Source organism: Saccopteryx leptura, chromosome 2 (genome assembly GCF_036850995.1).
Source record: "Saccopteryx leptura isolate mSacLep1 chromosome 2, mSacLep1_pri_phased_curated, whole genome shotgun sequence".
Taxonomy (NCBI): domain Eukaryota; kingdom Metazoa; phylum Chordata; class Mammalia; order Chiroptera; family Emballonuridae; genus Saccopteryx; species Saccopteryx leptura.
This window is the reverse complement of record NC_089504.1, coordinates 259,104,894-259,132,327: the sequence shown is the minus strand read 5'-3', so window position 1 is coordinate 259,132,327 and position 27,434 is coordinate 259,104,894. Positions and strand designations below refer to the sequence as shown.

Below are 27,434 nucleotides of genomic sequence, written 5' to 3'. Positions count from 1 at the left end.
TTGCTTAAAGTAGAGTGCAATGAAGGAAACCACTGGCGGTACATTTCTTAAGAGCCATCGCTAGCTCAATAAATAAAGGTGATTTAAATAATAAAATGTTAATTCACATGTCAAAGATATCTTTGTACACAACATTTCTTGTGTAGATCTTTCCATCATTTTTAAGCTCGCAAAAGCAAATGAACTATATTAATGGATCGAATGCTATCCATGTACTGTTTGCTATTTGGATGCTGATTAGTCAATAATTTATTCAAGAGTGGTGGATAATTCTCGATTAGTGGAACTACAATGTTTCTGTACTTGCAACATTGAGAAAATCCTTTCTTGCCACGGTCAAATCGATTAGTTTCTAACTTGAAGTTTAAGGACTGACAGTGTTCACATTTAATATTCGTGTCACCAGAGGAATGCTCAAAAATTAAAGTTTCTCCATTTGAAACTGTTTTAATCCTTTTTGCGTTTCGGTCAGCATTACTCTGTCGTTTTTTTTTGCATTTCTCTCCTGCCTTTGTTCAAGGGACTCATTTTGTCGAGACAGGCTTTTTTGTCTTGCATCTGAGGCAAGCCTTGTTTCTCTATGCTCATCAGTCTCATTTTGCCGAGAAAGACACATTTGCTCTGCGACTGAAGCAAGCCTTGTCTTTCTCTGCTCAGTGGTTTCTTTTTGTCGAGAAAGCCGTTTTTGTGCAGCTTTAGCTCCTTTTCTCTCCTCTTCAGTGCTGTATTTTCTAGGAGGCATTCTTAAAAGAAATTACGTTAAGACGTAGTTTTTATGTAAAACAGATGATTGCCAATGCAAACAAATGTTCACCTTCCCCCTGACACGCTCAATTTGCGTTCAGCTTTAAATTGTTTCAAAAGCAGATGATTGCCAATGCAAACAAATGTTCACCTTCCCCCTGACCCACTCAATTTGCGTTCAGCCCCGTGGCAACTTCACCCCATTGGCAAGCAACCAATAAGCTATCAGCGACAAACAGACACTTAAGCCGCATATAATAAAGCTTGAAAAATGATAGTTTACTTCATTTTTGGTACATAGCTCTCTGTCTAGATGGCCCCCAAGATTCCTGCCTCCTGGTATACATTCCCTGTATAATCCTTACCATGGAGTATGGGTAGGACATGTGAATATGATGGATGTCATGGCTGTGACTGGGTTGTGCTATATGGCAAAGGTGAAGGGATTCAGCAGACAAAGGTCCCGAATCAGTCTGACTTCTGAGTTAATCAAAGAAAGACTATCCCAGGTGGGCCTGACTTAGTCAGGTGAAGCCTTAACCAAGGACTGGGGCCTTTCCTTAGCATAAAGAATGTCTCCTCCTGGCCCTGAAGAAACAAGCACCCATGGCTTCCACAGCTGCAAGAAAACAAATTCTGCTAACAATGACATGAGCTTGGAAGAGAGCCCCAGCCTCAGATGAGCCCAAAGCCCTGACCAAATCTTTTAATACAGCTTCATGAGACCCTGAACAGTAGACCTAGCTAAACCACCCCCAGACTCTGATTCATTGAAACTCTGAGATAATGAATGTCATTAAGAGGCTATAAGTTTTAGTAACCTGTATGGAACAATAGAAAAATAATATACTTTCTTTCAAATACCTTCCCTTATCAGATACATTTTTAATCATCTTAATTTGCTAAAATAAATCGTGTAAAAATGCAAGAATGAAACAACAGTATTACAAAGTCCTTTCCTCCCCATCTTTCTCTCTGACATACATACACATTTTATAAATAAAGAAAATATCTGATTGGTAAAGAAATAATATATGGAATGCCAAGATTATTTTTTGGCACATATCTCCTCATCTGTAAAATGGATATAATAATGTCATCCTTCTAGGGCTAAAATAAGGATTAAATAAATTAATACTAGTAGGAAATTTAAATCTTTGCTACTCAGAGTCTGGTGCGGCCAAGAGCAGTGCCATCTGGCAATATGTATTTTAGAAATGCTGATCAGGTCCCATCCTGGACATAAAAAAAAAAAGATTTCATTATAGCAAGGTCGTCAGGCAATGCATATGTTCATTTAAAGTGTGAGAAGCACTTCACTGACCAGTGCTCGTCACATGTAAGTGCTTTATGATCATTACATTTTCTTTAGAAACTCATTTATTTTATATATCTTCTACCTTTTCATTAAATATAGAGAAATTTCATTTACACACTGGTTTTTATAGTAAAAGTTGTTAGTGATTATTTTTTTTCTCTACTCCAGCTATGAATTAAGAAATTAAAAGAAAATAAACTTCTAGTTAAACTGTTTAAGACTGTTTTTCTCTCTAGTTATAATGAGTTAAAAGTAGTGTTACACAGTTAACAATCACTTAAATCAAGGGGAAACATTTTTTAAGATAGCATTTTAAGCAAGCAAACACAAAAACAAAATAATGCAGACTATGCCAAACATAAAAGGTGCAGCCAAGAAGAAAACGTACCTAATATTACTGTCAACCTGTATTTTACAATGACAGGGGCATGTGTCCAAAAGGAAATCACACTATATTCCCATCTGTTGCCTTCGTGCAACTTACTACTATCTGTGTAACAAATAAGTACACACAGCAGGTCCTCGAATGACACATTCTTATCCTTCAGCATCATTTTGTTTGATGAGGTGCAGCAGGAACTTAACTCTTCTTTATAGTGATTAGCCCATCATAAAATTGGTTTTGTTATACATCATTTCACTTGAAGTCACAAATCCAACAACAACGTGAAGTGAGGTCTTACTACTATACCAGTATGAGGTCAACCAACAGAAAGCACATTAAAATTCAGATGAAGCTATACCACTATGCCTCAAGTTTCAGAAGTGAGAGCAATTCAGAACATGTGGGAGTATATAGGCTGACAAGGTAATTTAAAAATAATCCCTATAATGGTACATTGATGAACTTAACTTTCTACTAAGATTCCTTGCATTCAAATTAATACTCTTTAACATGTTTCATTTTTTTGAACAGCATTTGAAAAATATACAGATATCTTAATTCATTTTACTTTAGATCTTTCCCCCAAAATTGAGAGCAATTTTAGTCCTTTTAAATCTGTATCCCTTTTTAGTTAAATTACAAGCTACAGCAAGACAATTTAGTGACTTGAACTTACATTTTTGCTTTGACAGGCAAAATTGTTGAAAATAATTAAATAAAAGAATATTCCAATCCCCCCAGCAGGAAAACATTTCAATGCCACCTCCGGCTCTAACTTTTGATGCTTGCGTTGACAGAAATGTCAATTACAGAACTAATAATAAAGTGTATTGAAAATGTATGAAATGCCTTATCTATAAAAGAAAAGAAACTATTAATTCCTACTCTAATTTTCACAGCTTTTTTAATATAGGTGATGGCTAATAGATTTGCAAAAGATAAGGTAACATCTCAAGTAGTGAAAAATTGCTAAGAAGTGAAAAAATATTAGAGGAAAAACAAATCTGATGAATCATTTTTATTCAGACCATATATAAGTATGAGAAATTGAAAATTTTATCTATTTTTTCATAATTTTAAGTTCAATTTCAGAAATTCTATTTGTCTTTTTGTAGTCTTCCTTAGTACTGAATTATTTTGAGTATTGAATAATTAATTGAATTATTATAAAAGGGAAAACTTTCATTATTATAATATTTATTAGAATAGAGTATTTATTATTTGTTCACTCATAACTATTCATAATATTTACTGAGCAGGCAAGATCTTGAGAAGGTGGCACCTAAGGAAAGACTAGAAAGGGGGACAGAGAAGTGTGGCAATGAGGAAAACCAGAGTTCCAGCCAGACGGAACAAGTGCGACAGCCCAGAGAGGAATGTCAGCGGAAGGGCAAAAGGACAAGTATGGGATTTGTGAGGCAGAGAGTGGAAGGAAATGAGGACAGGAAGGTAAGACTCACACAGCAAGATCACATATGTCCTTGTAAACCACGATGAAAGAACTCTGACTGAGCGAAGTCAGGCCGACACGGGGTTTTAAGCAGAGAAGTAATGGGATCTGACAAAAGTCCAAAGGATGACTATGGCTGGTGTGTGGAACCCGGGGACAGAGACAAGACGGCAGGCAGAAGACCAGTTAGGAGGCACTGCAATAATCCAGCACAGGAAATGACAGGCCCAGAGAGAGGCTGGATTCTGGACTCCTAGAAGTCAACACTGGTGGACATAGGAAGACGAACAGTTTGGCTGCAGGAGAATCAGGCTTCAGCCATACACCACAGGTTCTCTCCACAGAAAAAAGAAGGAGGCGAAATCACTCAGAAGACAGCATTCTCACACATGCAGGGCCTTCTGTCCAGCCCAAGTGTGACTTGTCAGGGCCCTCGCTATCTCTCCTGAGTGTATGCCCAGCCTTGCACACGTACACAGCCCTCCAGACCTCCAGCGACATGTTGGATCTTATGAAGGCCCACTCACTCCTTAGATCTCCTGGCTAAAATTCTGGGCAATCTGTAGCTTTCCGCCACCAGAATTACAACTTCATGCTACTTACTAGCTACCATTGGCCTTCCCAATCCTTTGCAGCAAATATTTCCCCATGTATAAGACATACCTTAATTTGGAGGCCTGAAATTTGAAAAAAAAAAAAAAGTATTATATAAAGTTATTGAACTCAAGTTTTATTCATCACAAAATTCATATAACTCCTCATCACTGTCAAAACTCCCATCCACTAGCTTGCCCTCATCTGTGTCTGATGACAAATCACTGTCTTCAACAATGAGCGCAAAAACAAGCGTAAAAAAGTGGTAAATGGAAGTAAAAAACCTATAACCACTGCATAAGACGCACCCAGTTTTTAGACCCCAAATTTTTCGGAAAAGGGTGCGTCTTATACATGGAGAAATACGATATGTGGTTTTCTACATTTGCTCCAAATCAAATGAGCCCCTTCCAGCAGTGAAGGCAAAGCTACCGGTCTCCACAGCACACCCCACTCGCTAAAGCTACTGTGACAACAGCGGGTATGAGGGCAGCCTCGGGGGCTAAACCACCAGACTGTTCTTACAGGTGCCTTTGGTCTTCTTGAACAAATGCCTCTCAATTTCTGTTAAAGTTTTCATCACTTTCACAAATCTTAAACTGCCTGTTTTTTGACGATTTTATTGACTTCTATCATTGCTTTTTGGTAAGTGAACTTGCCAAGCTCCTCACTCAGCCATTCTGCATTAAATTTCCATGTAAATTGCCTGACCTTATCATGTTGGACCTCCATGGCCATTCACCCCCTTATCACCCCCTCCTTACAAATGTCCACTCCTGGTCTATTACTCCACTCTTAGCTCTCCTTATATTGTTCTGATTATTTCTCTGCCGATTCCCTTTACTGGGCTTTCTCTTCCTGAATCTACCTCTAAAATGTCAGTTATCTCCTAAACCCTACTTTCAACCCACATCTCCCATATTTCCCCCAAGAAAATGTCAGCTAGTCTCCTTGCTTCAGGCGGTTGACTCTCAAACTTTTATTTCCAGCTATAAAACCTCTCACTGTTTGAGGCTATCTCTAATAACTGAAAAACTGTCCCACTTTCATGTTCCACAGTGAGTTCAAACTCATCAGCGTCTAACCCTGAGTGAATTTCACCCCCACCCTCAAACCTACTCTTTCTTCCTCTTCCTGTCTTCCCCATCTCACTGGCTGGCACCTGAGCTAGAAGCCTGGATAGAACCTCTGATGTTTTGCCCTCCCCTTTCCTCTGCTGCCCAGGGCATCCAATTAATGTATAAGCCCCATTGATTTTTACCTCCAGAATATTCTCAAGTCTACCTCCTCTTCCCTCATTCCTTATATTTTGAGATAGCCATTTTGACACAACTGTGTCCCAAAAAAACCTGTCAAAATGGCTACATCAAAAATGAAGCTTGTCAACACATTAAATTAAATTTTATAAATTAAAAAAACCCAAAAAACAGTTTGATTTCCGGCCAGCGCATACAGGAGAAGCACCCATCTGCTTCTCCACCCTTCCCCCTCTCCTTCCTCTCTCTCTCTCTCTTCCCCTCCCACAGCCAAGGCTACACTGGGGCAAAGTTGGCCCAGATGCTGAGGATGGCTCCATGGCCTCTACCTCAGGCGCTAGAATGGCTCCGGTTAGAACAGTTAGAACGAAGCAACGGCCAAGATGGGCAGAGCATTGTCACCTGGTGGGTAGATCCCAGTTGGGTGCTTGCAGGAGTCTCTCTACCTCTCCACTTCTCACTTCCGAAAAAATACAAAAAAAAAACCCAGAAAAACGAAGCTTGCTCCATAGCTCTCTGCTGAAACTAAAAAATGATGGCCTTACCAATGCTTATCTACATGATTTTAAGATCCTAAAAGTGGATGTTTCTGGACACTTCACTGATTAATAATGAGAAAACTGGGCTCAATTAGTTTGTTATTAACTTTTAAATGTATCCATTTTCTAGTAATGTTGCTTTACATAAGAAATGCTCTTCTGTTAAAGTACACGTATAGTGTATAACTTTCAAATCTCTAAAGTAATTATCACTGGATCAAAACTACCTTTCCAAACTAAAGGTGTGCTTGTATGTCTGAAAGAATTCTTTTGAAGAGAATCTTATGGCTTCAACAGAATTTTATACAACCTGTCCATTTAAAGAAGTATGTGTGGCTTCTGCTAATATAATTTTAAAATTTTATAGCTAAAGTTCTTTTTTAATGCACTGGTTTACCTGCATGCTTGAAATCATTCTTCAAAAATGCTTCCACATAAAACAATGCTATTTGGTCTCATGTTATAGTATATCCTTCCATCCAAGTCTGCAATTCTAGGCAGATCTAGAACATGACCTAGAATATGTAAGATCAAGAATATGTTTTCTGTAAAGGGAATACTAAAAATACTATCTTTTAACCCTGGCCAGTTAGCTCAGTTGGTTAGAACTCATCCCAAAAGGCCCAGGTTGTGGGTTTGATCCCCAATCAGGGCACACATGGGAAGCAAACAGTGAATGCCAAACTTAGTACAACAAATGGTTGCTTCTCTTTCTTTCTCTCTCTCTCTCTCTCTCTGTCTCACTCTCCCTCTCTCCCTCCCTCCCTAATTCTCTCCCACTCTCCCCCTCTTCTTTCCTCTGTCTTTCTCAAAAAAAAATTACTACCTTTTAAACAATTAAGAGTGAAGTTATAGCAATTCAGTGGGTTAAATGAGAATACCTTGAACTTATGTGTCTAAAATTCATGGACTTTATGGTGAGATTGACATAGGTTTAAATTTTGTATATTATACTTTTTAGCCCTACAGCCTCAAATGATTTACTTTAAAATTTTTAATCAATTTTCTATGAGACATAAAAATAAGTTATAGCTCAGAGTTAATGTAAAATATGAAATTAGATCTATTAAATATCTAACACATTATATTCCAAAAAGCATACTTAACCCGTGTTAGTTAGCTATCCTTCTTTTAAGTTATTAGGAGAGAAGTGAGGAATTTTATTTACTAAATCAGAATATGAAGCATAATTATGTGGTACTAAGTTGTGCAATGTATTCTTATTGAGAAGTGCCTCTCATTCTATTATTTTTGTTCTTTCCCAATTCTAGTTCCATATATTTTTCAATTCTAACGGGAATGGCAGTTTTGCAAGAAATTGCCTGAAATCTTGTGTTTAAATAACTTGCCAGTGGATGTCATGCCTGTTTATTTTCTTCCTGAGCACATGGCTCAATTACATTCCCCAACCACCCCTATGCTTTTCTTTTAGCAGAAAATAATAGGGCTTGACCAGGCAGTGGTAGAGTGGATAGGGTGTCAGACTGGGACACAAAGGACCCAGGTTCAAAACCCCGAGGTCACCCAGCTTGAGTGTGGGCTCATCTGGTTTGAGCACAGGGGCCTGACCAGGCGGTGGCAGAGTGGATAGAGTGTTGGACTGGGACACAGAGGACCCAGGTTCAAAACCCCGAAGTCACCCAGTTTGAGCGCGGGCTCATCTGGTTTGAGCACAGCTCACCAGCTTGAGCCCAAGGTTGCTGAGTTGAGCAAGGGGTCACTCAGTCTGCTGTAGCCCCTGGTCAAGGCACATATGAAAAAACAAACAATGAACAACTAAGGTGCCGCAACAAAGAGCTGATGCTTCTCATCTCTCTCCCTCCCTGTCTGTCTGTTCCTATCTGTACCTCTCTCTGTCTCTGTAACAAAAAAAGAAAGAAAGAAAGAAAACAATGGGCACATAATTTTTAGTCTGGTCCCAAATTCTTCTCTGTGTGGTCTGTTCTCTTCATGTTGGCCAGGATGAAGATGATCACAACAGTATTCTGGAAGTCTTGCATAGACTACAATAGAGTCACACCACGGCAGTAAGGGCTGAACTCTGCGATCAGCAGAATACTACAAAGTGATGTTGTGTGACTCCAAGGCTAGGGCAGCAAAGGCACTGCAGCTTCCATCGTGGCTATCTCTTGGACTGCTATCTAGGGGAACCAGCTGTTACACATAAAGACTCCCACGCTGCCCCTGGGGCAGGATTATGTGGAGAAGAAGCAAAGGTTCCTGCCAACCACAAGCATTATTTTGGCAGTTATGTGAATGAGCTCCTGGGAAGTCTGTTCAAGCTTCCAGCTCCAACCAGCAATGTCTTCAGATGACTACAATACTGGACTGTATCTGACGCTTCGTGAGAAACTCCGCCAAACTGCCCAGGCAAGCCACTCCCTACTCCTGACCCACAGGAACCGTAAGAGATGAGAAATGTTTTTATTTTTTAAGCCAAAACAAAAGAACTTTGACCTCTATCTCTCTCTAACCATACATAAAAATTTAAATCACAGTCATAAAGGAAAATATTGACAAATTAGACTTCATAAAAATTAAACTTCTGCTCTTCCAAAGACATTTTTCAGAAAATGAAAAGGTCAACTACAGAATGAAAGAAAATATTTGCAAAACATATCTAATAAAGAATCTTGAAAATCAACAAAAAGACAAATACCCAATTTCAAAATGCACAACAGCTTTGAACAGACTTTTGCCCAAGAAGATATACAAGTGGCAAATATCATATGAAAAGATGTATAACATCATTAGTTATGAGGGAAATGCAAATTAATAACAGAAAATACCACTATATACCCACCAGAATGGCTTAAATTTTTTAAACTGACCATGTCAAATGTTGATAAGATATGGAACAACTGACTCATGTTGTTGACGGGGACGGAAAATGGTACAGCTACTTTGAAATACAGCTTAATGATTTCTTATAAAGTTAAGCATACACTTACCATAAGACCCAGCCAGTTCACTCCTAGGTTTTTACCCAAGAGAAATGAAAACATATATTCACCTATTACTTGTACTCAAATATTCACAGCAGCTTTACTCCTAGTAGTCAATTACTAGAAACTACTCAAAAGTCCATTAACTGGTGACTAGATAAACAAATTGTGGTATATCTTTACAATAGATTACTACTCAGCAATAAAAAGGGACCAAATACTGACCCAACATAGATAAGCCTCAAAAGTATTGTACTATGTGAAAAAGCCATATACAAAAGACTATACTATATGATTCCTTCTATATGAAACTATAGAAAAGGTAAACATGGTAACAGAAAACAGATCAGTGGCTGCCCGGGACCACAAGAGTGGGGAAAGGATGGACTCTAAAGGGGATGAAAGAAGATTTTTTTTGTGCAATAGAAATGTTTTATATTATGATTCTGTTGGTGGTTATTTGTAAAAATTTCCATGAACTAACATACACTTAATATACGTTCCATAGTAGTAAATTATATTGTCATCAAGTTTTTTAATTAAACACTCAGAATGATGTCTAGCATAAGCATTCAATATCTATTAGCTAAAAATCACTATTATTTTTATAGCAATCCAAGAAAGAAATGGTTTCATAGAAAGACTGAGAATTTTAAGATGCTTTTTTCAAAGATAATATAAATTCAGAAATTATTTTTAATAATTATTAACAATTAGCAGATAATATAAGGCCTCAAAGCAAAGGTCTGTCATTGAGTTCTAGTTTCTAGTAAAGTGTGCTGAGCACAGAGCTAAACGAAGCACAGCTCTCATGGGGCTGGTTAGCACCTCGGCAGCATCTGGGTAATAACGGAGCAGATAACATGCCATTTCAACAAAGCGACTGCTAAGTGTTACATAAGGCAACAAATAAGTCAGAAGTGAATAATGTCACATGAGAAGTGGGACATAACATTTCACTGAAATTCTAATAGCACTTGAGAGAATTTGAAACTTCTCATTAAACACTTCAAATAAAATAGGAAGTAAAACAGCAAAGTGAGGCTGTCAAACTTAAATAGCTGCATAAGTGGCACTGGGGACAATACAACCATGAAACCCAATGAACCAAATTCTCTTTGCATCTAGCAGAATCTAGCCAGAGAGTGAGAGACTAGGAATAATCCTCACTCCTCCCCCACCCCACCCCACCCTCTCTCTCTCTCTCTCTCTCTCTCTCTCACACACACACACATACACACACACACACACACACACCTATCTTTGAGGATTGTAAGTAAAGCAGCTATATACAAAAAGGAACCAAGGAAGTGTCCCTTCTTACCCTCTTCTGCATCATCCTCCTGGGGTGACACTGGGCCTCCTGCACTAGTAGGAGTGACGGGTTCTTCCTTCTCGGACTCTCGCTGTAGACTCACCACCTCATAGATGGCGTCGCCAGCACTGGTGTGACCTTTTCTCTCAGACTGTGAAAGACAGAAACTGGGGTTTAAGTACGAGAATGTGAGAGCAGCCCTGAAAGGTGGCGCTTTGGTGGCCTATTAGCAAGAGCTGGAAGGAAGAGTGGCATGTCCTGTCTGACCGCCAGGAAGGCTGAGATGGAGAAAATGTATGAACCGCTTGGTTCTTCATGTGATAGTCTAAATACATGCTTCTTCTAGTATGTATCATATTAACCAATACAATGAAACCTGCTCATCATTTTGGGGGAACTCAATCTTTATATCAGAAAAGCCTGAAACACCGCAGATTCTAAGGCACGCAATTAAGCAAGTGCTGCTAGATTCTTAGGACCGACTACCCCGCACTGAGGTAAAGAGGTATCAGCTACACTCATCAAATAATTCATGGAAGGAGACAGTTTCTACCTTATAATGAGTTTACATTCTAAATGGCTTTTTTTTAAGGAGGAAAAACTAAGGCAACTGCCAGTTACTTAACTGAGCACGGCCTACAAAGCCCTAGAGAAACTGCCCGGGCCTCACCCACACCCAAGGCTGGTACTGTGGCCTTGTTTCGTTCTGGAAACCTTTACCTTCTCTCCCGCTTAGGGTGCAGGAACATCTTTTCTCTCCCAATACAGCTTTTCCTCCTACTCTTTGCTAATCCCCTCAATCTTGGATCCTTTCACTTCTACAAAGAATCTACCCTAAGTTCTCTATGTTTTGATTCTCATGATACTCTGTTCTTCCTTCACTGCACTCACCACAATGTAATTTCACATTTATTATCGTGTTGATTTGTTCAAAATGGCTGTCTTATTCACTAGACAGTAAGCACCATCGGGCAGGGACTATGTTTATTTTCAATCAGAAATGATACAGTGCCTGACACATAGTAGGTACTCAACAAGTAACTGGAATGAATGACTGGTAATGGTTACCTTTTTCCTTTACTGCAAAACAAAAATTATGCATATTACCTACTAACAGTGCCTAATTTAGGAATGTCACAGAAACCCTAATTTTGTTCATTTAATATTAAAAGTTTCATAACCTTAATGATAAGCCAAATGATTTGTATATTATAATATTATAGATGGAAATAACTATGACAATTAGGTATTACTTGAATAGTTTTTCATTATAACTAAAAGTATAATATTTCTATCCCCTGTCTTTTTAATTATATATAAAAGGAAGAAAAATTGTTTTAATAGAATCAATATTCTATTAAGTACATTGATATTTTACAGGCACACATTTCTAGGGGGGAAGTACATAAATACTATGTTAGCTGGTTATTTTTAACTTACATTACCTAGATGTCGATTTTACAAATACTCTATACTGGCTCTAACTGTCATTTAATTACAGAAATTTTATTTTTTTTTAAATCAGCACATAAGGAACTACCCTGGCATCTAAAAAGAATAACAGAAAAAAACATATATATTATAATATGAAAATAACAAAAAGGTCCTACCTGTTTCAACCTCATGTAGAAAGTCTCCGTGAAAGTCTTTCTGCTGAAATACCAAAACCGCTCATTGGCAGGGTACACACGCACCACCGTCTCCAGGAGAAAGCGGACGGGCTCCACCACCTCCGTGACAACCATGTCCACTGCCACAGTCATGTACACTCGTTTATCTGTAGCGGAAATTTCTTGTATTTTATGCAGGCTTTATTTCTCCTCGATTATTTAAAGAAAACAGTTTCCTCACTTATGAAATAACTAAGGTTCTTTATAATCCTGTCACCTCCTATGTTTAATTTTAAATGTTTTAATGTCAGTTTTATTAAATAAATAACCAAGTATTCCAAGTTTATTTCTCAACACCCAGGATCCTATTTTAATCACCTGTCCAAATCTATACTGACAATTTTTTTTCCTTCCCCAAATCAGATCTTAATATAAAAAATAAAAAATTATAATATTTTCAGGATGTCTGTTACACTAAAACTATCTTTAAGATTTCCCAGAAAAGCTCTGGAAAATCACAAAGGCTTACTCTTTCATCTCATAAGAGATACTAGAAATTATGTTTGTTTGTTGAGTTGCTTGGGAAAGACTGTCAAATCAGAAAAGATGCTCTACCTTCACAATGTGAAATTTATATAGAAAGATGCTATTAAATGAAAACTTCAACATTATATGCTTGCAGGGTATTCCATAGAGATCTGTCAGTGGTCTCATTGTCCATATTTATTTATCCTCAGGAAAATCACTGATCCAAGGTCTAGTGAAATAGTTTTTTAAGTTTTCATAACTGCTCACAAAAATTAGGGGATCAGGGAACGTACAGATACTCCAGTACTTTCAAACTTTTGTATAGTGCATTATCACCAATGAAATAAGAGTTGGTTTTGCATCTCATTTGCACAATCAAACTATTTTTTTTTTACTTGTCGTTTGTATTTCTGATGTTCTTGTTTAAAAAAAATCAACTGCTTCTTTTTTTGATCGCTTCATATTCATTTTGAAATATCCCCTAATTTTTGTGAGCGGTATATATATTATACACAGAGTATCACCAAATGGGTTTACAGCTGTATATAACACACAGGAGTCTATTCTCGTACTATTATTTATTAATTATTGTACTATTTTCCATATGAGCAACTGTAAATCTAGGTTTGCCCTTCCCTATATCCCTGAGTCCTTGTAAGTGCTTTAGAAAAAAACAGTATGCTATTACCAAATTTTCCATTATTATTTAAAACATTTACTTGACCACAAACTTCCTTTAATTTGAATCTAGAAGCTTCCAGGCCAGTGGCTACTGGTTTTCTACAGTTTCACAATGGTAGGCTGAAATATGGATTTCATTTTATTGGAGTTTTTGAATCTGTGGCTTGGTTACTCCACACCATTTTGTTATTTATTCATTATTTTTAAAAATCTTTTTAAATTTATTGTGCCATCACTTTTAGTTCTCAAGTAGAGGAAAGATCAAATAACCAAACCCATTAAAAGAAATATTTAATAGTGTTTTTAAAAATATTATACAACACAACCTAGCCTGGAGTGGTGCAGGGGATAGAGTGTCAACCTGGAACACTAAGGTCACCAGTTCAAAACCCTGGGCTTGCCTGATCGAGGCACTTAGGACAAGCAACAAGCAAGCAATGAACAACTAAAGTGAAACAACTTTGAGTTGATACTTCTCATTACACCCCCCACCGTGCTCCCCTCTCTCTCTCTCTCTCTCTCTCTCTCTCTCTGTAAAATAAATAAAGTCTTTTTAAAATATATTACATAACATTGATATTTATCAACCACATCTATTAATATCAAATTCAACAAAAATTGTATTACATTCTTACTAATTACAAGCATTCTACCTGCCAATTCAAGAGAAAGTAGGATTCTCTAGACATTGTACTTGACCTAGAAGTCCTTTAAGTCTAAGGGAGTAATGAAGAAAGGTGAGAGAGAAAAACAAAAAGTAGAGACTAATACACAACTTAGTACAGTGAAAAGACCCAAAACAGCTCCTCTCCCAGGGACTCAACTTCTTCTGTAAAAGTCAAACCGTAATTCATGAATCTTCTAAATAATTTATATCAAGGACACCATTTGAAAATTTTAGAAATCAGGTCAACACTTTTGGGGTTGCACATGAAATAATTTTAAAATATATTACCTTATGGATCAGAATATTATTATAGTATTACATAAAGTTTAACACAACAAATAAATTTAAAATGTTATCTTTTATTTGAGGATTAAATGTGTATTAAGATGCAAAATGAAATCCTTTAGCTATACATTACTAAGCTCTAAGCTCCCAAAAGTCAAAAGACTGAAACAAAAAAGCAATAAAGAAAAAAATAAGTAAGCTATATCATAATTTTTAAAGTTAAAATACTTATCAAAGATAGGCACAATTTCAGAATTCCTTTTCATCATTTCTTTCATATTCTTCCATCATTTCCCTCCAAATAAAACAAGTCTATAATGACATATGAAACACAAGGCAAAAATACTTTCTACATAATTTAATAAAATTAATTTGTGTATTTGAGGGGGGGATTCTTTCGATTAGTGGAGCTTTTTTGCAATAGATGCATAAAGTAGGGGAAAAGATTTTCAAAACCTAAAGAAGAATAACTCCTAATATAATATTATATGCCAACTGTAATTGAAAATAAAATTATTTTTAAAAGAAGAAAACTGAAAGGACTTAAAAGAGATACAAATTGATCTTTTACACACACTTTAGAGCACCATTCTAACATAATATTAGATAAATAACAATCTTCTTAAAATTCAAATTCCAAAGCTTTCAATGTCAGTAAATGTTCTGTTTACTGCATTTCTTTAACTTTTCTGGCCAGAGAGTGTTATTCCTACTGAATCTGTGGACTGCTTCCTACTGCACCTCAGTATGGCAGTGTTCAATGTCAACTATATGTGTAGTAAAATAAAAATTCACAATGAATACTAAGAAAACTATATCCGATGTATTTATTGTACATAACAACACATATATCAAGACTGGGCTAAATTTTACAGTAAGATCTATTCATGAATAAAATAACTCCATTTTAAATGAGCACCAGTGGTTTTTTTTTTTATATGGCAAAACAAAATAATGTACAATTTTAAGCAAATAACAAGAAATCATTTAAGAAAATTCACCTTTTGGGGTTTCTTCATTAAGTGCCAGAAATATGGGTACATTGGGGTTCCACATGCCGGTAATAACGTAAGCCCTGCCATCATAGCTCTTCCCCATGGATTCCTGTGGACATTCAGGAAGGAATATATACATCAAGAAAATCACCATTTCAAATAACAAATGTATCTGACTTTAAACAATCCAATTTTCTTTACTGAAATTTGGATTTACAATGAAAACAGGAGTTTATTTTCTTTGTAAATGTTTTCACCCTACAAAAACATTTCTTTAAATATGAAATTCTCCTACAGCTTTCTTCAAATAGAATTTCTTTTAAGAGACACGTACTTCTTGGATAAAAGTATACTCTTTCATGCTGGATAACAAAATCATAATATTGTTATGAAGTTACACTTAACTTTATCTTAGGCTGGCTGTCAAAATCTCATTTACGTACAGATAGGAAGATGTATACAGTTGCTATGGAAACTATAATACAGATCTCACTGAAAAGTTACATAGAATTACCATAACAGCTAATCACAAAAAAATAAGGAATTTTTTCTCTAATGTTCTAACTTTTAATATATTCTTAAAATATTAATTTACTTTGTCAATATCAATACCTTTAAGGTAAATATTTTCCTACTTTATACATGTCAAACATTTATACACTTTCTTACAATTATAAATTGATGTTAGGAGACTAATACTGGTTTGTTTGTTTGTTTGTATTTTTCCGAAGCTGGAAACGGGGAGGCAGTCAGACAGACTCCCACATGTGCCCGACCGGGATCCACCCAGCATGCCCACCAGGGGGCGATGCTCTGCCCATCTTGGGGCGTCACTCTGCCTCAATCAGAGCCATTCTAGCGCCTGAGGCAGAGGCCACAGAGCCATCCTCAGCGCCCGGGCAAACTTTGCTCCAGTGGAGCCTTGGCTGCGGGAAGGGAAGAGAGAGACAAGAGAGGAAGGAGAGGGGGAGGGGTGGAGAAGCAAATGGGCACTTCTCCTGTGTGCCCTGGCTGGGAATCGAACCCGGGACTCCTGCATGCCAGGCTGACACTCTACCACTGAGCCAACTGGCCAGGGCCGACTAATACTGGTTTTTAATCAACATGGAAGCTTACTATCTCCTTCTACCCTTACACTCTCTCTCTTCTTCTTCCCTTCTCCCCTCTCCCCTTCCTCTTCATTTCCTCCATTTTTTAAGACTTTTACCCAGACACCTCCTGACTCTCTACAGAACCCAGCAACTCACTATATTGAGACCAAGATCACATACAGCTCTGTGTGTGTGTGTGGGGGGGGGGGGGGTACACGCGCACACACATACACTGTGGGTGGGGAGGTTAAAAGTTGTCCCATCGGAGAACAGCACTCAGAATATAAGCATGTGCATACACAAAAAAGAATATTATCTACAGTACTTTTACTTTTCTGTACCAATATCCTACTATGAATAGATAGGGCTCAAAGGGTCAGACAAAAAGAAAGAGAAAATTTTTTTTCAATATTACCCCCGCACAAATGCTTCTCTGAATCCCTACAAAATTGTTTCAGTCATTTGGTAACTATTGTGTATATTTTTTTTTTTTTTTTTTTTTGGAAGAAGGTTTTGGCCCTGGTTGGGTAGCTCAGTTTTTTGGGTTTTTTTTTTTTTAAAGATTTTATTTATTCATTTGGGGGGGGGGGGAGAGAGAGAGAGAGAGAGAGAGAGAGAGAGAGAGAGAGAAGGGAGGAGTAGGAAGCATCAATTCCCATATGTGCCTTAACCAGGCAAGCCCAGGGTTTTGAACCGGCGACCTCAGCATTCCAGGTCGACGCTTTATCCACTGCGCCACCACAGGTCAGTCTATTGTGTATATTTTTCCAGTGTATTGGTGGTACTTCACTAATCAGACTGCATAGCTTGAGTGCAAGGATCACATTCAATGAAATATACTGAAGGTCATGTAAAAGAAATTCACTCAGTACCTACAATACTCAAATATTTATATTCTCTCTCTTTCTCTCCCTCTCCCCCTCTACCTTCTTCTCTTTCCCTTACTCTCTCTCTCTACCCTCTAATTAAACCCTTATTCGGAACAAGAATAGGCATCTAATCCCCCCCCAAAAAAAAAAACAATCCATCTGTGGACAAGAATAGTGCTGTGCTTGAGTCCAAAAAGATGAGCCAGACCAAATTCTTTCTTTCAATGAACAAATACAAAGGAAAGTGGGCAATTAATACAGAGCTGAAAGGTTTTGGAAGAAGACAGGTGATGATAGGCAACAATATATAAGATAAAGTTAGACAACAGAAGGAGGTGTGACTTGGGGTGGTGATCACACAACACAATATACAGATGATGCATGATAGAATTGTATACCTAAAACCATATGTAATTTTATCAACCAATGTCATCCCAATAAATTCAATAAAAATTTAAAAAATTTTTAAATAAAATGAAGTAGATACATGATGAAAGCAGAAACTATACGGTAAGGAAAACAGATAAAAAAATGGCAAAGTTATGAGAAAACTGCTAAATGCTGAGAGAGAAATGGAGAAAACAATTTTTTAAAATCCTTTAAGATAATTATCCAGGCAGTCAAAGAACAAAGGCAAATACTTGGAGGCAGGGATGGAAGGAGAAGCAGAGAGAGGCAGAGCAGAGACAGGGAGGGAGAAAGGCAAGGAGGGGAAAAGGGAGGAGAGAGGAGGAGAGAAAAGGAAAGAAAGGCAGAGAGACTTTTCAAAGCTTTCACAGTTTGTCAGAATAAAGTATAAGAGGTGAAATTTGTTTTCAAAAGTGGTCACATATTTGGACATGTTGTAGAAGACACAGAAGTATTAAGATCTTCTCTAGGAGGCAGATAGGACAAATTAGGCCAAGTTACAAGGAATATTTAAAAAAAAACAGAACTGTCCATGGTCTTCAATATAAAGTAAGGGTCCAGCTGAAGCTCACTAATCACGTCTTAAGAGAGTATGAAGGTTGACAGCACTGGATAATAACAAATCACAGCTTTTGACAACTGCAAATGCACATCCTCTCGCCTAAACCAACTATTTGCTGAACAGGTCAGCACACATCTCTTTCCAGGGGCTTCCATGCTGACGAGCCCTTTGATTTCAACAGGGACTGAAAGGTGGAGAGTGCATGGCAATGAGACATACAAGAGGCCTCAGAACTTCACACCGGGCCTATAATTCTATAATCTGAACTTAAATTCATGGGTTAATCTCTGCCAGTGATTCACCTTAATCTCTTAAACTCTGAAAGACCTTGACTAGCTAACACCTAGGCTCTTCTAAGTATTTAATGTCCCTGACTATCTCATGGAATTTTCAGGACTCTTAAATGCTCTGGGTTGCCTTAGGTAAGCGCACTTGCATTACTGCTGTGTTGTAAAGAGGGATGGAGGAGCACTGGATCAATAGCTAGTTTGTTTTCACATTCACTGTAACCAGCTGCCCTTACCTGACCTATATGCCCAGTACTTCCTCTCTATTTCTGTGGCTCCCTGGACCAAGTCATTGAGAGTGCTTAAGCCATCGCTATAGTTACAGACTACTAAAGTCTGCTTCCATTACAAGACTAGGAACCCACAGACGGTAAGAGCTATGTTCTACCCTGTCTGCAACCCAAACACTTCACCCAATGTTTGGCAGACAATTAGGAGCTCAAAAAAAGCTGACTGAGCCTGACCAGTGGCGGTACAGTGAATAAAGCATTGACCTGGGATACTGAGGTCTCAGGTTCAAAACCCCGAGGTCACCATCTTAAGCATGGAATCACTGACAGGATCTCATGGTCTCTGGCTTGAACCCAAGGTCACTGGCTTGAGCAAAGGGTCACTGGCTCAGCTGGAGCCCGAGTCAAGACACAGATGAGAAATAATCAATGAACAACTAAGGTGTCACCCTATGAACTGATGGTCCTCATCTATCTCCCTCCTTCCCTCTCCCCCTGCCTCTCTCAGGGGGACAAAACAAGGCTTACTGAACAATTCGGTACTATTAGAAAATCAGGCCCTGGCCAGTTGGCTAAGTGGTAGAGCGTCGGCCTGGCGTGCAGGAGTCCCGGGTTCGATTCCCAGCCAGGGCACACAGGAGAAGTGACCATCTGCTTCTCCAACCCTCCCCCTCTCCTTCCTTTCTGTCTCTCTCCTCCCCTCTCGCAGCCAAGGCTCCACTAGAGCAAAGTTTGCCCAGGCGCTGAGGATGGCTCTGTGGCCTCTGCCTCAGGCTCTAGAAAGGCTCTGGTTGCAACAGAACGACGCTCCACATGGGCAGAGCATCGCCCCGATGGGCATGCGGGGTGGATCCCGGTCGGGTGCATGTGGGAGTCTGTCTGACTGCCTCCCTGTTTCCAACTTCAGAAAAATAAAAAAAAAAAAAAAAAAAAAGAAAGAAAGAAAATCTATGTGATTTCACCATGAAATAAAGAAAACGTTAACATGATTGATAACATTTCACTGACATTTGCAAAACACAGCTGAAAGGGAATAAAAGGGTACTACTAAATATTAAAATCACAGTGAAATAAGTAAAAAACTTTATGCTTACTCTAAGATGACCATTTCCTATAACATTTCTAAATTGCAAAGTAAATGTTTTCATTACTGCAACATTAGGAGGTATTTCTATTTAACATTTAAGATGCCTTACTATTTTTGCGTCAAACACCAACTCTTAAATATATATTGACTTTTAAGGGCATTCCGGAAATAAAGCCACTCCCACAATAAATATACTTCACTAAGAACAGACAACCAAGGAGGAGAAATTCAGAAAGGGAAATGCTTTTAAGAAGATAAAATCGCCTGACCAGGCAGTGACACAGTGGATAGAGCATCGGACTGGGATGCAGAGGACCCAGGTTCAAGACTCCAAGGTCGCCAGCTTGAGCGCGGGCTCATCTGGTTTGAGCAAAGCTCACCAGCTTGGACCCAAGGTCGCTGGCTCAAGCAAGGGGTTACTCGGTCTGCTGAAGGCCCGTGGTCAAGGCACATAATGAGAAAGCAATCAATAAACAACTAAGGTGTCGCAAGGAAAAACTAATGATTGATGCTTCTCATCTCTCTTCGTTCCTGTCTGTCTGTCCCTATCTATCCCTCCCTCTCTCTGACTCTCTGTCTCTGTAAAAAAAATAAAAAATAAAATAAAATCATCTATCACAGTACTCAAATTAATAGTAGTGCATTAAAATAAATAAAAAGCACCATATTCACTCTGGATATGCCTGTTATAAACATGTACTTGCTATTTTTAGCTCAAAGAAAAGATATCCTCCTAACAAGCCAAACAGATGAATAGATATTGTCATAACTCTGTTCTTTTATTTGCTTTCAACTTGCATACGATTTTTTGGTGAAAATTTCTCCAAATCTCTCCCTCATAAGTAATTTTAAGTTTAGGGTTTCAGATTTCATTATTACTGTCATACAGATGAAAGAAACAATTTTCCCAATATGACATAATTTTAAAATAAAAAAAACTTTAAAAATGTACAGTAACTATCATCTATATTTGATAAAGGTGTTTAAGGTTATCATTACCATATCCAGTAAGTGCATGTCACTGTTCTTCACGTTTCGACCTGGGCTTAATAACATTCCAAAACATCTGAAAATATTGGGGGTGGGGGGAAAGCAGAAATAAGGTATCAAAAATATATTGAAGCCTAGTGAGCAAAAAGCTTTTTTATAATAACTATACAATCTGAACTCTGTACTTACAAATAGCTTTCTGTTTTTAGAGAAACAGAACAAATAAGAAATCATTAAGATACAATAATAAAAATCACACAGAAATACGTTATCGAAATTTCCAGATCTTTATTTTTGCATGTAAAAGATTACCAATGATCAGAAACTGTGATAAAAATGGTTACAAAACTGTTTATGGAAACAGAACACAGTAGTGAGACATGAATTCATTTCTAGGTAGAAATTAGAGATTTTGTTTGCCTTATAGTTATTTCAAATATATAGGTCAAGATCATCTAACTGAGTTAAATTAAAAACAAGATTTTTTTTTTTGATACTTGATCTTAGCCAAAAGGCTGAAAAGCAATAGAGGAAAATTTTTTTAAACAAATAAGAATAAGACATTGTGCTCTCTCTTTGAATCAAGGTATATCAACAGAAACAATTACCCTGGCCTTCAACAGTCATGTTCACTGACTATGTCCTCGGTTTGAAAAAAAAAAAAAAAAGTTACATGAAGCACATTACTACAAGCGCTGTTATATTAGTGAGAATATTATCCAACCAACTATATACTAGTAACCATTTACTTTATTCTGAGGTTCCTGATGCTAGAGAAGTGTTAGAAATCCCATCAACACTACCCCTTTGTAAAAAATTTTCATAAGCTCCAAAATTCAGTTAAATCTAACATTTTTTATTTGTTAGGATATTATTGTTAATTCTGCTTTACAAAGAAGCAAAGTAAAGTCCGGAGAAGCTAAACAATTCACTCAAATTCATATAGCTACTCCACAGATCTTGTAACTCAAAGAGGCCATGTGATCTGTCCACAGAGCCCCTCTGACAACAATGCATACCACACTTACTAGTCTCTTTATTGTGGATTTCCAAAACTTAAAAATGCGTTCTGGATTATTTTATACAAAGCATAGAGAATATAAATCAATTAAATACAAAATTTTTCAAATTTCAAATGAGTGGCAGCTAGCCAGTCAATACTTAATCTGCTCTTTATTATTTTCCAAAGGTTTTCTTTTCTAGTTGCAATGTTTTCCCCCATGAACAAATGATTAATCCTATCCAAATATAAGCTCAGTAAGTGATAAAATATACACCTCCTGTGAATATACTTTTGCTCGAGGCTCCCTTTTGGCATCCAAAAGCACAATGAAGATAAAGTTGATAAGCTCTGAGGATAATTTTCCTGTATTTACTGTATCACTGAACAAAATATAATCTACTACAACAGATATAATTATAATTATACTCTAATAGTCCTAACCATAATATGATTACTATATGCTATTTGATCTCTCTCCTATGAACTCCTAAAATAAATACTGTCTGTATAAATTAAATGGTAATTAATCATGCAATTCACTGTACTATTTCTTCTACCGTTGCTTTAAGTTCTTGATAAGCAAGAATAAAAGTTAATTCTTTTCAGATAGGAAATTTGGTCCCCCAACTAAAAAGTCAGATCAATGAAGACAGAAGATATGTCTCACATTCCCTTACCTGTAGTCCCCCTTGTCTGCTGGGGTTCATCCCAAGACCCCAGTGTGTACCTGAAACCATGCATAGTATTGAACCCTGTATGTAAGATGTTTCTCCTACACATCCACTCCTTCTCACTTAAAGGAAGCACTTTCCAGCTTCTCGTTGGCATAGCCGAACTGCCACTATCACTACTCTTTGGGATCATTAATTAGTAAAATAGGAGTGACCACTAGCACTGCAATTACACAACAGAAGGTCCAAAAACCATTAGGCAACCAAGTGACTAACAGTAGAAAGTGTACATGGCCTGATTTTGTCACATTACTCAAAACAGCATGCAATTTAGAACTTATAAATTGTTTATTTCTGGAGTTTTCCATTTAATATTTTCAAAACATGATTGACCATGGGTAACTGAAATCACAGAAAGCAAAACTGCAGATAAAAAGAAACTACTGGCCTGACCAGGCGGTGACGCAGTGGATAGAGCGTCAGACTGGGATGCAGAGGACCCAGGTTCGAGACCCCAAGGTCGCCAGCTTGAGCGCAGGCTCATCTGGTTTGAGCAAAGCTCACCAGCTCGGACTCAAGGTCACTGGCTTGAGCAAGGGGTTACTTGGTCTGCTGTAACCTCATGGTCAAGGTACAGATGAGAAAGCAATCAATGAACAACTAAAGTGCCACAACGAAAAACTGATAATTGATGCTTCTCATCTCTCTCCATTCCTGTCTGTCTGTCCCTATCTATTCCTCTGACTCTCCGTCTCTGTAAAAAAAAGAAAAGAAGAAACTACTGTATATTTTGCCTCAGCTTTCATCTATCATGGATTTTTCAACAACTCCCTATATTATAGGGGTTTTAACCTATAAAACTATAATATACTCATTGTAAAAAGTTAATGAATACCAAAGTGTACAAAAAAAATTATTTCTCCCTTCTCTATCTCAACTCAACACCCTTAGACACCAATGATGTTTAGTATGCATCCTCCTACTTTCTTTCTTTTTTTTTTTTTTTTTACAGAGACAGAGAGAGAGTCAGAGAGAGGGATAGATAGGGACAGACAGACAAGAATGGAGAGAGATGAGAAACATCAATCATCAGTTTTTCATTGCGACACCCTAGTTGTTCACTGGTTGCTTTCTCATATGTGCCTTGACCATGGGCCTTCAGCAAACCGAGTAACCCCTTGCTCGAGCCAGCGACCTTGGGCTCAAGATGGTGAGCTTTGCTCAAACCAGATAAGCCCATGCCCAAGCTGGCAACCTCGGGGTCTCGAACCTGGGTCCTCTGCATCCCAGTCCAATGCTCTATCCACTGGCCACCACCTGGTCAGGCTCCTCCTACTTTTTTTTTGAAAATTTAAACTCTTCTATTATTTTGTTTGTCTAGCACTAGCAGGTAAGTGGTACAATTTCATATTTCCTTAATATAATATCCTTATGTTAAGCTCTAAAGCAAAAGGAGCCATGGAAGTTCAGGTTTTCCTTAAATGGCAACACATATTACCTTATTTGATGATCTTTGATGCACTGTTCTTTTCTGGGTTATAAATAAAAAATCCTGCCACCAACTAGCAGTATGACCTCAGAGAAAGGACCCAACCCCGTTTGGGCCTCTGTTTCCTCTTTAGAAAGTGGGAGAGGTATAATAGATACACTCTAAGGGTTCTCCCAGCACTAAATTTGCACACATTTTTTCCTATCAAGCTGTATTAGTCATTTCTGAAATTATACTTCATTAAAGCACATCAGGTTTCCTATGGGAACAGGCAAAGTCTATTAGGACTAACATGTCAGTAATTAGATAGATATTATTACCACAAACACCTAAGGCAAATATTAAGTGTTTCATCCGGGAGTTCAAAGCATTCAACCTTCTCTTATTAACTCTATAAATAATGTAGAAAGCAAATTGCTTTCACACCTATTTTCTCAAGGAGCTAATAGGCTAGTAGGGGAGAAAAATAAGTAAACAAGCAATTACAACCTAACAAGGTAAGTTCTCTGATAGGTGGATAGGCAGAATGTTAGGAAGCAAAGCAGAGATGCACCCACATTATTTATAATATAGTAAATAGCTGACCTGCCCAAAATTTGAATCAAACCTTCGGAGGATAACATGATGTTATATTAATTATATGAGCTACAGCTGACCAAATGCCTTAACTGTGTCAGACATTATTATATTGTTACAGTTATATTTCAAAACAACCTTCTAATAACCTAATAAAACTTGTTTTCAAAAAGTAAACATGAGCCTGACCTGTGCTGGTGCAGTGAATAAAGCATCGAGCTGGAATTCTGAGGTCGCCAGTTCAAAACCCGGGGCTTGCCTCGTCAAGGCACATATGGGAGTTGAAGCTTCCTGCTCCTCCCCCCCCCCCTTCTCTCTATCTCTTTCCTCTCTCTCTCTAAAAGCAAATAAATAAAAAAATTTAAAACAAGTAGAAAAACACTTCTGTAGATGATTCCAAAATACAGGAAATAATAAGATTCCTTCAACAAAATCTGCTCACTATTAAAAAAAAAAAAAAAAGTAAACAGGGTTTGCCCAAACCACACACCTATTAAGTTATAACACTGGATTCAAGCCCATGTCTATGACTGCAAAACTGCATGGTCTCTCACACATTATGCTCTAGCCGCCTCCCTAGCGTGTGGGGAGAACGGAGTATATATCCCCTGTGTGATCCCGGGCAAGTCACACACTTCATTGTCTCACCACTTTCTGAAATACAAATTCTACCTGTTTATATGCTCACTGTATTAATGCAAAGTTGAAATGAAAACAACTCATGATGGAGGCAGTCTGCAAACTATAGAGCAGTGCCAATAATCAACAATTATTACAATCACCACTGTTAGTATGAACAGAAAGTTCAGCCTTCCGTAACACCTACTAAGTTTTCACTCAAAACAAAGAACAAAGTTTTAAACAGCTTTTAACACCAAGTTAGCACCCATCCAAACCCCAAAAACTCTAGCACTGCTCTAGACTTAACGATGGAAAAATAAGTGAGGAAAATAAAGATGGTTGGTTAATATACTGCAACAGGAAACTAATTTTTTTCTTTACTTTTGTGGCTTGTCCCTCAATCATTAAGACTCTATACACCTCCATGAACACTATGGATAGGAAATAAGAAGGGAGGAAAGGAAGAGAAAAGGAGGCAGACATCTGACCAATATGTTAGAGACCATCATCACAAGACATTTGTTATTAAAAAGGAGAAAAACGACAGTATGACAGAGGGACAAACAGAACTACAAACAAGAAAAACTAACTTAATCATAGTTTTTCAGAGCAGTATATATAAAAAAAACTCTAAATAATTTCATAAAAGTTGTAATCCAAGTTAGTCTCAACCTAAGTAAGTTCAAACAGAATGTAGTTAGAAAGTCTCCTGCAGGAATTGCTGGGACCGCCTGCCTCACTGAAGGGATCGAGGAAAGGACGGACAGGCCCTCCTCACAGGAACAGTGGCAGGAACCACAGTCACACACAACCTGGAACTCTGCAAAAGGGACCTTGTAAACAAAAATGATTGTTCTGTGACCTTAAATATTGGTAATGACAAATTCTAGAGTCTGACCACAGAAGTAGGGGGTTGAGGTAGGGAAAGAGGATGAGATCTTTGGACAAACAGAGGTCAAGAAAGTAAGAAGCTAGATTACTGGAAAAATTACCTACATAGATACTAAGCCTGCCACAAATTAAGATAAAGCCTAACAGTTAGACAGCAACAGTGAGCCAGAATGATGGGCACTCCGAGGACTGCCCGATAACTGCAATGAGGGGGGTGAGCCAATGGCGAAGCCCAAGAGCATGGGCTGAAGCCTGGCGTTCTCAAGCAGGAAGGAGGAACAGCAGTCGGGGGAACGCAAAGGCACGCAGGAACGATGCCGCATTCTCCAGGACAGGGGTGCAAGCAGTGGGAAGTAGCATCATTTGAAAAGGCTGTAAGGAAACATGGACTCAGGCGAAAGCCATGCCCTACAGAGGGAAGATGACACTCAGAAACAAGGCGGAGGAGAAAAGAAATTGCTTGCTGACGCACTGTGAGCTCTGCAGTGTAGAATGGAATGGTTTAGAAAGTAGGGCCAAGCTGGAAGATGGGTGTCAGACGGGGGACTCCAGAGTCAAGCAGGAATCAGAATCTGAGTATTGATGGAAAATCCAGGAATCTCAGACTTCTCATAAGGCCTGGAAGAAACAGGCAAAGTAGAACTAGATGACTTCAGTAAGGCTGAAGGTTGAGGGTAAGAAGAAGGCCCTTGGCAAGAGCATGCAGAGCTGTGAAGGACACTGCTCTGCTCCAATTTTGGACAGCTATGGAGCACAAGCCACAGGAGGGGCAGTAGTACATGAGCAATGTGGGGCTCTGGACAGCCTTTCACTGTTACTGATGGGAGGTAGAAAAGGGAACAGAATACGTGAATGTGGAGGAGGCTTTACATAAAGTGCATCAAGAAAAGATTCCTTCTGGATATCCAAAGACACTCAGTTGATGAGTTCGCAAAGCTATAAACCCCAATATTATTTATTTTACATTGGCTCATAAACTCATCTTCTAAATGCTACTGCTCCCTGAAAGCAAGGTCCAAAAAAGCTGCCCTAAGTCTTCATAGAGACCTTCATAGGTAAATACAGACTTTCTGTAACCAAAAAAGGTCTACACACACACACACACACACACATACACACACACACAAAGACAAAAATAGATATTTTAAATGTAATTCCTACATGAAAAACTACTCAAAACAAAATGCCCTTGTGTTGGAGCCCCCAGGGCCACTCCAGTCAATGATCTGCTATGAGGACTCAGCATCTAGTTGTGTCTATGCTCATGATTTATTAGAGTGAACAATAGAAAGCAAAGTCAGCAAAGGGAAAAAAGAAACACGGTAAAGTTCAGAGGAAGGCAGGTAT

The 27,434-nt window shown here is 38.1% G+C and overlaps 1 protein-coding gene across 5 annotated transcripts in view; it reads right to left on the bottom strand.

Annotated features, from left to right (window-relative positions):
• The window catches only part of RABGAP1L (RAB GTPase activating protein 1 like), a 551,348-nt gene that overhangs the window by 440,287 nt on the left and 83,627 nt on the right, over positions 1–27,434 (bottom strand). For all 5 annotated transcript variants that reach the window (XR_010749414.1, XM_066371551.1, XM_066371553.1 and 2 more), the window contains 4 exons: positions 20,846–20,912; positions 15,319–15,421; positions 12,157–12,323; positions 10,556–10,697 (listed from right to left, as the gene is read on the bottom strand). Coding sequence is in view for 4 of the 5 variants with exons in the window: in XM_066371551.1 (XP_066227648.1) it covers positions 10,556–10,697; positions 12,157–12,323; positions 15,319–15,421; positions 20,846–20,912 (479 nt within the window). In the remaining variant the exon portion in view is untranslated. The remainder of the gene's footprint in view (positions 1–10,555; positions 10,698–12,156; positions 12,324–15,318; positions 15,422–20,845; positions 20,913–27,434) is intronic.